An 11,293-nucleotide genomic window follows, 5' to 3' on the forward strand; every position below is an offset into this window, starting at 1 on the left:
TAATAAATGTTATTTGCAGTTAACAATTTTCTTTTTTCTTTATTACAATATTTATGGCAAGACTAGGTATATAACACGCACGCGCGCATGCACGACGTAAGAGAAACCGCGTGCACAGCTAGTTAAGACAATCATCACCATAAAAAAACATCAATATAATATTAAGTAATTGAAACAAGCATTCTATTCGATATAGATTATCAATTCCTTAAATCTTATGTAATAACTATACAGATTCAGACAAAGTGATTTCTAAGAATTTGTAACATCGTTAGGGTCCATCACGATCACGCTGATCTCATAGAACGGTGTCTTTTGATCGACAATCAATATCATTTACCGTACAATTTATCACATGATTTATGCGCGTATTGTTTCACATAATTATCTTGTTTGCTAACAAAATAATTTGTAGCGTCGTTTAAGAAAATACCTATGAGATAATAACATATTGTCCAGACGAAACAAGACGTCTTATATAAGAATAGTACCTGGATGACCGAGCTTTGCTCGGTATTTTTTTTTATTAATTGTGTTTTTTGGAAATTATATTTAAGTATTATTATTCGCCAATAGATGTTAGGAAGAGTCATAATAAATTGGGACTACTCAAACGCCTCCTATTTGTTAAAAAAGTAAGTTTAAGTCGATAAAACACGAATAAAACACGAATATGACATTTTCTAAAAAAGATTCCTAGCTAGATCGATTTATCGATATATATCATGAAAATCGTTGGAGCCGATTCCGAGATTCCAATTATATATATATATATATATATATATATACAAGAATTGCTCATTTAAAGATATAAGATAGCAATTGGTTGAAACATTAAATTACATGACACTATTTCATATTTAAATCGCTTTTTAAAAATTTTTTGTTATTGATATTTTACAATTTTAGGTGAATTTTAAACATATAATTATCCTTAAGATTCCTGTTCCGAATTTTGAAAAGAGTCAAAGAAAGTGTCAAACTTGGATACAAATTATATTGGTATATCCTTTAATTGTTAATGGGATCACCAAATAACAATTACGAAATTTCAAAGTTTGAATAAAATAAATGATAAATCTTCTCATCCATATATATATCAACGAATAAAATATTGCGAGGAATGTAAAAAAACTACTACTACTACTTCATATATAGAAATAGTGTTATAAAAAAGCTTTAAAATCGCGCACCGCCTTATATGGCAAAGTGACTGAACGAGGATGGCGCCAACAATCGTTCGCTAGGCCTACAGTTACGTCTCGAGAAACAACCGTCGCATTGAAAGTATCTATGGATCATTATTTCTCCACAAGACGTCCTTAGAGTTAATCACTTGATACGTAATGAGATGATTAAAAACCTTCATAAGAAATAACCTGCATTCTCTACAAATAGACATATACAGATAATTTTTTATAACCAGCAATGTCTGGCATGGTATAAATCACATCCCTAAAATAACATACGGTCAGTGACTCCATTTCCATGTTTAGAACATCTCAAAAACTGTTTGCGTCTTTAGACGTTAGTAGAATAGGCCAATATTAATATGGAAGATGAATGCTACCGCTTAATGTATTTGTAGATTCAATTACGATGTTTTCAATGCTTTCATTTATTGTTACCAAATATTGGAATGATTCACGCAGATCAATGAACTATATAAATGGGATTCTATAGCCTCTGCATATTACGGGGGTATCATTTGTTACAATCAATGAACGATATCATTCAGGACAGTGCGGGTTTCAACGAAGCGTGTAAGCCAATCGAAACACGAGATCGCCCTGACATAAGTCACCAAATGTAGCAAGCTGACAGCCTTGTCTTTCTATTTATATGACTAACACACGTTCATTTTGTTCCCTGGTGCAATTAAATTTACAACCTGTGACACTTATCTCGGTTCACGTCGTACTGAGACCAACCTTTTTGGATTAAGGATAAGAATGCAAGAAAGATTTACTAGGCTCGGGTGTAACTTGAAGAGTCTGACATGAGTTTAAATTTGTTGAACAGTCTATAAATGTTTTGTGTGTTGTAACTGTTAATGCTATTCCAAGGTTCATACGTTTCATTCATTAAATCCATTCATAATATTATTATGCAATAATTTTACAATTTAATATTCTACTCGTTATTTGCCATTGCATTACATCATGCAAAAGCGTCGTCGATTTAATATTTCATTAACGAAACATTGAAAATTAATTACGTATTTATTAGCTCGTTGCTTCTCTAATATGTACTATATATACTTATGATTAAAAATAATGTGAAATGATCGTACATAAACTACTTACATCTGGGTGTTCTTTGACTGGCACGTATACTTTTTCTGTGAGTGTGGTGACCATGCCTTCTGCTTCAGGAAGAATGAGGGGCTCTTTCTTCACCCCATTTATTTGGAAAAGACTCGCGCGGACCTTTGCAATTTCTGAAAAGAAATATTAGTTTATTAGTAACGGAATTGTTATGCGACATCTTGGTCGATAAATTAGAGCAATAATATTCTGTATTAGTGACGATAATTTAAGACGTCCGCCCAAATGTTCACTGGAAATTATAAAATTTAATGGAGCGCTGAAAATTAGCATTTATGAGTGCTCTATTACGTCTCCAGCAAAACAGACAGAATTAAACACGACGAATACAGAGTTATACGAACAAAACGTTAGTAGGTCAGCAATTAGAAAGATTTATTCAAAGAACCACCACTAAATAGGATGGTACTGTAAGCGTTGTTTTTATTTAACGCCAAACTAGCATAATTTTCTTTCGTGTTATGTATGTTCTCGGAATAAACGGCCAAAGTAGATAAATGTCTTCATCAAGAATTTTAACGAACTCCCATGAAGGGAACCGTTGTGTAAACATTGAATTTCAATATCTTCCTTATCCAGATAAATAACTGATGAGTCATCGCTTAGTATCCGGAGTACCTACATAATTGTACGACCATCTGTTTTTGTAACATCTCATGCATAAAAAGTGTGTCAGATCTTGGTGCGTTGCAACTGCACATTAAACAACCTCCTCGCAGATATCTGTATAGAATCTCAGCTATAATTCTAACGTGATTTAATTACTACAGAGCACATTAATGCATCTAAATTGATATATTCAAATGGCATATGGTACTTAGAAGTATAATTGAATTATATATTGAATATATGAACAGCGGCTGTTTTTGGTTCACATGGTATCAAACGATACGTGTCCATACGGAGTCCATTGAGGTCTGACGACAATATACAGGCTTTCACGCCATATAAGGGTTGGAAGAGAGTAAACAAGCTATTAACCCACCACGGAGTTCGTTTGATCATCGGATTATATATTTAATTGCTACCTTCGCACATAACGATGTCACTTTTTTAAAAGGACAGGATTTCGCCATTGCTTTTAAAGTTTTATTTGCATTATAACGAATTTACATTTTAATAAACGCCTTAAGATCAACTACGGTAAGTATTTATTTTAAAATTTGTAAAATTGTCTATTGTTTTTCCTTATTTATTTCTATATCCTGTCCCAATTGCCTGCTTATGACTACTTACTATCTACAATAATTGATTACAAAAACCATAATTAATTTTTAGTTTTATAGCAATGAAATTCTATACAAACGAGATTTTTTTTTTAAATTAATGATAGAATGAAGATTCGAACCCGCGTCTTTATGGCAAACCGTATCAACGCGTAGCCCGTGATCCCGTCTCACTAATCGAATTGCTTCTACCCTTTCGGTTTCATGTACAAAAAAATCTCAAAATCCACATACTTAGTAAAAAAGCTTCTGTATATCCAATATGGTTTAATCCAATGTTAAAACATTTACAGACATTACAAGGCGAACTCGGCAAATCACTTAAAGTCATAAGTTTGAAACATGACGTTGACGACTGTCAAAACGGACTGGACAACTTAACAATACAAACGTCTCGTTTAAATAGATGTCAAACAGATGAGGCCATATACGAGATAAGAAGACTGTAAAAGGCGATTTTTTATTTATAAACGTAAACTATAGGTCACGTTAAAATATAAAGAATGGAGTAGGTCCTTCAAGCTCGAAACAAAAATATTGTATACATTGGTTCTCAAAATTTATCTATATGTTTTAGCATTCATCACCAGAAGGACTTAATATCATGTCTGTTTGCAACAGCGTTTTATTTACAAGTTTCACAAATATTATCCGCTAAACGCTCTTATGACATCTTATCTATGGCAGCACCACATAGAAGGCTTTGTTGACGCAGGTGATCTTGAGGTTTTACCGTCCATCATTACACGCTCTATGATTAATGCATTCAAATTTATGATTAATGTATTCATACATGATACAATGTGGCTCATATTGTCACTTTGAAGTTATGTCACAACGTGTCTTTGAAGCATGTACGAATGTTAAAACTGTTAGTGTTATGCGCTTCATTCAACGTTTGATTTGATGGCAACGTTTTTGTGTGATAGATATGGTAAGAAATAATTACAAAACCGAGGATTAGTTTTTGTTATACAACTGATCTAAACAGAGTTAAAACAATTTACTGATCCAAAAATGATTTTTTCAAAAGCGGAACGGTCTCTCCACATAATGACTTATATCTGCTAGCATTGTCTAGGGTTTTCTTTTGTTTTCATTTATTTATACAAAGATAATGACTTTAAAGATAAATAGATGAGATAAAGTCTTGTTTTTTACGTTTACATACATAAATGGATCGAATGAAATACAAAATAATAAGACAAGTATTTAGTTATCTTTTAAAATGACAACCTAATTGCAACCACAAAAATAAGTAGGTGGTTGGTAGGCAACCGCAAGCATATTATAATATGATTCTTGCAATTCCAGTAGTAGTACCTACTCTTTTATGTGTTATATCTCTCTAAGGTATGAATATTTGTTAACTTATATGAATTGTATAATTGTAATACAATTACATTTTTATTCATGAAGTATAGATATTCACGTAAATTCTATTTTTAACGTCTATATTATGAATTATTATCGTATAGACACAGATAAATTTTATCTTATTAACTTACTTCTGACATTTCAATTGAAATACATATACTTGTTAATGTATCGAATACATGGTTATATTATTATATTCTGTTTATATTATTATATTCAATAATAAAATACAATAGTCATTTATGACTAACAGCATGAATAATTTAAATCAATTAAAACATTTATCTAAATAACGATTGCGGCATAGTTACTACACCCCCAACACCCACATACTTTTGCTATTTGTTTATAAAATAAGTCAGTTTTTTACTGGATACATAAAATATAATAGAGAATAATATAAAAGCAAGGATTTAAAACTTTGGTTTAAAAAGTTAATCATACAAATATTTCATTAATGATTTACTAAGTCTAATGTACCTTCGATTGAATTAAATGTTTCAAATATAATACTTTCAACTGCTGTCAAAAATATATAAAAAATGTTCAATTAAGTCCGCTAGAATTTTATTTTACTTGCTTGCACTAGAACGTCCGCCGTTTCGTGCTTTGTACAATATAAAAGAAAAGTTTATAGATAGTAAAACAGTATTTTAAGATTTCGCTTAAATTTTTATACCAACACAGCATTGCCATTTGGCACAACAACTATGGTATCAGACACTATTTACGACAGAATATTATGCAACTACGATTAATCAATACGGCTATTAACTCAGTCTCAGGATCACTTTCATTATTGCCGTCGACTCGCGGAAAATTAAATCACATTAATTAAATAATAGCTCTCGCTTTATAAATCAACGAAACGTGATAGTGAAGAGTAAAAGCTAGCGTCTAGACGTTGAAATTACATGGTGCGTTAATTATACAAGACAGCGACAATTGGAGCAGGTAAGCAAGATGCATTGTAGCACATGTCATAAATGTACAGCGCGTCCGTGATAAATACTGTCGCGGGAATTTTTAGCTCATTACAAAATATACCTTATTGATCGTTACAAAGTGTACAAATTACAATTTGCATGTAAAATAAACAATGACCAATGATATATAATTAATCTTTTTGACTAGTTGTCCCAAAACAGTAGTGAATAATCATATTTACTTTTATTATACTTCTATATACATCATCATACACATGATCATAACTAAACAAATTATTATTATAAATATCTAAAGAACCTTGATGAGGACTAAGAATGACTAGCAATCTCTATGTAAATTTTGAAATACATTCCTTAAATCTAGTTTTCAATTATAGCTTCATAACTGAGTTGCATTTTTAATACCAGAGTGCACTTGAGTCCCAACTACAAAAAACAGAATTATTAAACGATGTTATCACGTACGATCTACCTAAATTGATTGTGGTCATTTTTAGACTTAACTGTAATACTAAACATAATAGAAGTTCCGTTGTAGCATTTTCAAAATCCGGCTTTTGATGGATTGTCTGTTTTGAAAATATAAAAAACATAATTCATACGTTTCCTATTTGTATTATATACCTATGTTAGGGTGAATACCCGGTGTGCAGTGAAAAATCAATAGTAAGTATACTAATGACAGATAACAATGTTAGTTGTATAAACATCTTTGTCACGTTTTACATGAAAGTTGATTTACTTTTGCAATACTTTCTACGTATTTATTTTATAGATTTCAGACGCATACTCAGGTAATGGCGGAAGAATGCGACGGAGAAACATGTCATTGTAACTCTTTAACTAAATATCATCACCACCATCGTATAAATGAACTCATTTTATTTAGCCCTACTTTCAGGGAACAATAGTTGTACAGACTTAATGTAGTAAGCATGTAAAAGGTTTTTGAAAGCCGGTAATACAGATGAGGAAAGAAATGAGAACAATGTAAAATGAACGGGAATTTTCACACGTGGAGTAGCGATGCGTAAAGACGGCCGGCGAGCTTGCTTCAATCGCGACATGACTTGTATCACGCTAGGTTCGCGCTAATATAGCTGGCGCATACTACTGCGAATACTATGTGTTATATATAATTAATAATTGATAATTTATGCTATAATGAAAAAAGCACGCAATGGAATATGCTACACGAAAATATAAATGATCTATTAAAATATAGGAAAAATTACCTTTAGAAAATGGAACTAAGTATATACAAGCTTTGATTTCTTACTTCTTTGCATCAGTTATGTTTCTTATAACTCTTATGATTATTACAGAGCATATTTTAAGCATTTTCTTATTAAAATGGAACGGGAAACAAATATTAATATCTTAACGCCATAAATAGAACATTATACAGAAATACAATATTGACGTATGCCATGCCCATGACCGTATCTGCACAACATTATCAGAACAATATTTCCTTGCAACAAATTGCACTGGCATAGAAATTTGCTATAACGGATTTATGGTAGCCACGGAATCGTAAAGCACAGCATAAATAAACAATGATATTCCAGATCTCGATGATGATTCACAAAAAACGGCTGCGAACGCGAAATGTAAGATCAAATAAAATTTAGATGGTATTACAGCACTCATTTAAGGAACCACTCTAGGTAAATGTTGTTTCAAGAGCATTTAAGCATGTTATTTAAACAGGCCGGTCACTTTCAGTCAATAGACGAACATACTTCCTGCTGACTATGTCAAGTGGTTATGTTGTTATGTTTATGCCTTATGTATATTCAAACAGTTGTGACTAGGAAGCCGACTACATTAAATAAAGACATCATTTAACTTTACATTTAAATATCATTTATTTAAATTACGTGTAAGTATCGTGTAAGCTAACTGGAGATATTTTATCTTCGTTATGATTCAATTCATATTTGATGTTAAAGAAGTAAAAGAACGTATATCTAAGAAACTTGTTGTATGTATGATGTTTAATTTTAATTTGCCAGTCTAAGAAATAATTTAGAGAATTTATTGTATTTGAATTTGTGCAAACTACTTATCTATTGAAATTTGGATGCTTTTTTTTAATTCACGTGGCCACGCTCGCCAAGTGTTTTGAACTTCTGGTTTATAATATAAGTAATAAATTGCGTTTAAAATTCGTTGCAGTTTTCATTTCTAATTGAGAGTAAAAACACAAATGTATTGTATAAATTATAATAGTTTTTTCAATCGATCGAAATGATTTTAAAACCATAAATCATAAGTTCTTATTAGTTCACACACGCGACGATGCAAGAGTAGGTTATAGTTTATATTATATTAGTAGCTGCAGCTTGTTATATTGTGAAATACCAGAATAAGCCACAGAAATAACTCTGTTATCACGCTTACATGAAATTAATAGAAAGGTTATTTGTTAAATATCCTTTAGTCATGACTCATGGGTATCGAATTCTTATCCTTCTTCAAAATATGCTTGTACATTTATTCTATGTTTGTTTCTTTGTTACATGACGTCACATATTTCTGTTACATTTCGTTACAATACGATAATTTCGATACGGTCTTGGAAACGTAATGGCGCATTGACTCATTACACGTTTTCTAGCAAAACATTCATATAAATAGAAAGTCGAGTTAAATATTTGTGACATATTTTTTAGGTATTTTATATCATTACATATAATTTAATATTTAATTTCTGGAAGAACAGGAACAAATCGCAAATGATTTGTTTTTATAGTAGAAGACTTTATTCATGAAGGCCTTTGTCCAGCATTGGGAAACAGTTGTTTCATAATTGTTTAATATCATTTAAAGAACGAACTAAAAGTTATGTCCATAAAAAATGTTCATTAAGCTCTACGTCTTCTTAATCAGTTTCAGGAATATCATTAGCTAAGTAATAAATATGTATAATTAGGAACGAATTCTGTTAATTCTATTCACATCACAAGTTTTCAAAATTGATACTCTATTCCGAAAACTTATTCATCACCACAGTGTGTGGGATGACATTGATTCCTCTCAGAATGGTGACGAAATAAGATTGATTGTGAGTCATTTTTCAATGACCACATGTTAAGGACACGAGGCGAAGCAAAAAACAAATACGTACGTACGTTTTAGATGTCGTTAAAGGAATTAATTGTGTTCATTTACAATTCTGCATTATTTGTTAAGTTACAGATTGTCATTATATGTTTTGCCGAGAATTATTGTCCTACCTTCTGTATCTGTTCGCTGTATTTTGCCAGAAATTTATCAAACATATGTACAAATCGTGCTACTTATTAAGTATGTTTGTAATACTGTGTGTGTTTAACGTTTCCGTAAGAAAATTGAACAGTGTTATATTCCAATTGCGTATTTGGCAAGCGATATTCAAGAAAGCTTGCGAAATACTGCTTCCTCCTTAATATAGTAGCTACGTGAAAATTTATGCGTACTGGTATTTGACGAATGTGTTAAAATAGTGAGATTTACAACCGTATCGGAGATACGGATGTTATGGCCATGTCTCTGTTAATTTTCTATCATGCTTTTACATAGCATTTATGAACATTTATTAGTGTTTATTTATCGCGTATATGTCATATGCGCTTTCCTGAATGACCATTATATACTTAGTTTAAGGTTTAATATATTTCAATGCGACGTAGCAAATAAATCTAAGATAAAACTGGTATCATAAAGAATTATACAAATCGAAATCGAATTATATCGTCACAAGATTTAATTTACATTAAGTAGGTATTAACAAGTTATAGTAACATAACATAACCTCTAGTAAATAGCTAAATACCAAGAAATGGAAGATAGTCGTTCTGGATACGACGACCTACAATTTTAGGATCCAGCTGTAGCATGAACAGTGCGCGGTTGACGGTTCTTTTATTATAGCTATAAAATCGCTGAAGTAAACCAACAGTTAACTGATTTTACGTCTAATATTTATTTTTCACGGTTTACTTGTGAAACGGTGTAAATAGAACACGTTTATGGTGGCGAAAACAATTCAACGCGCTGCCAAACTCGCGTTAAAGTTTTGTAATAAACTTTTGTTTAATGTGATGTTTTTTCGTCGTATGATTTTATGTAAACATTGATTCTATGGATAATTAATAGTTTATAACGTCCGGTGCTAAACGCATTCATAAACTATGCTTGATCTGAGCAGTCGCAGCGAAATTGGAACGGAACAATTACCAAAGGAAATAATAAAAAGTATATGATAGAAATTCTTGGTATTTCGCAGTTTATTAAAATTTAAATATTCCTTCATCTTTAAAAAGAATTGTCAATGGTGCAGTCTATTTTAGGTCTAAATTAAAATACAATTATAAACTCATAGAAAATTATAAACAAAGACATTGTTTGCTATATGGTAGCAGCAGTTGAAGCCAAAATAATATGACTTGCAATATTAAATTTTAATCTATTTCGTATTGTATCAAAATTAGCTCATAAAAGTAGCTATACCGAATGACACAATACATTTCCAAGCACCAGTTCATAAATCTAACCGCCCGCAATAATATTTAATACATAATGGAACTTTGACATCGAGACAATAGATAATTCGGGCACTTGGCAGGTACAGGCATGGTACAGGTAATAAAACGCTTGTCAACCTTATCATTAATAACGCTATATCTTACTGGTAGATAGTACAGTCAATACGGAATTTTGCCATTCCTTAATGAATAATCTGTGGATTTTACGAATTGTTCTTGTTGTTATTCTTAGTTAAGGACCATCTTATTATTTAGAAAGATCGTTTGTAGTATAGAACTGGAATAGAAGTGTGGTATACAATTACGTAGTACCTAAATGTTATTATTCAAAAGTTGTTTAGTCGTTCAAAATAAATATTAACAATTTATCGCCCATGCTTCAAAGGCCCAACATACTATACATTATTTATTTACCCTTCACGTCACGTCAGTTTCGATTTTGACGAATACATAATAATGAGGTGTCGGTAGTCAAGATACCTACCAGATAGATTCCGCCCACGCAATACCATGACTGTACCAGGTGCTGATGTGTCATTTAATGCATTGAGACGTGAATTTTATTATCATATTATGTTAATTAAGCGGTACGATTAGTTAAATTGAATGAAATTGATTACACGTTACCAATTAACCTATTTAAGAAAATCTCTTGCATTGAAACAATACGTTGTTGCATACCTAATAAAGTTTTTTTTGTCTTTCTTTTCATAAAAACATGTTATTAGGATGTTAGAATATAACTGCCTGTATGTGATTACTATGGCTAATGTTTTTTCACGATAAATTCAGAAGGTTTAATTCATAAAATAAATACCTAGTCTTGCCATAAATATTGTAATAAAGAAAAAAGAAAATTGTTAACTGCAAATAACATTTATTAC

General features: G+C 31.2%; 1 protein-coding gene across 8 annotated transcripts in view; it reads right to left on the reverse strand.

Moving 5' to 3' along the window:
• LOC119838053 (protein held out wings) overlaps positions 1 to 11,293 on the reverse strand; it is a 64,683-nt gene that overhangs the window by 22,942 nt on the left and 30,448 nt on the right. For all 8 annotated transcript variants that reach the window (XM_038363878.1, XM_038363863.1, XM_038363916.1 and 5 more), the window contains exon 2: positions 2,307 to 2,440. In XM_038363878.1, the coding sequence (XP_038219806.1) occupies positions 2,307 to 2,440 (134 nt within the window). The remainder of the gene's footprint in view (positions 1 to 2,306; positions 2,441 to 11,293) is intronic.

Source organism: Zerene cesonia, chromosome 3 (genome assembly GCF_012273895.1).
Source record: "Zerene cesonia ecotype Mississippi chromosome 3, Zerene_cesonia_1.1, whole genome shotgun sequence".
Classification (NCBI taxonomy): domain Eukaryota; kingdom Metazoa; phylum Arthropoda; class Insecta; order Lepidoptera; family Pieridae; genus Zerene; species Zerene cesonia.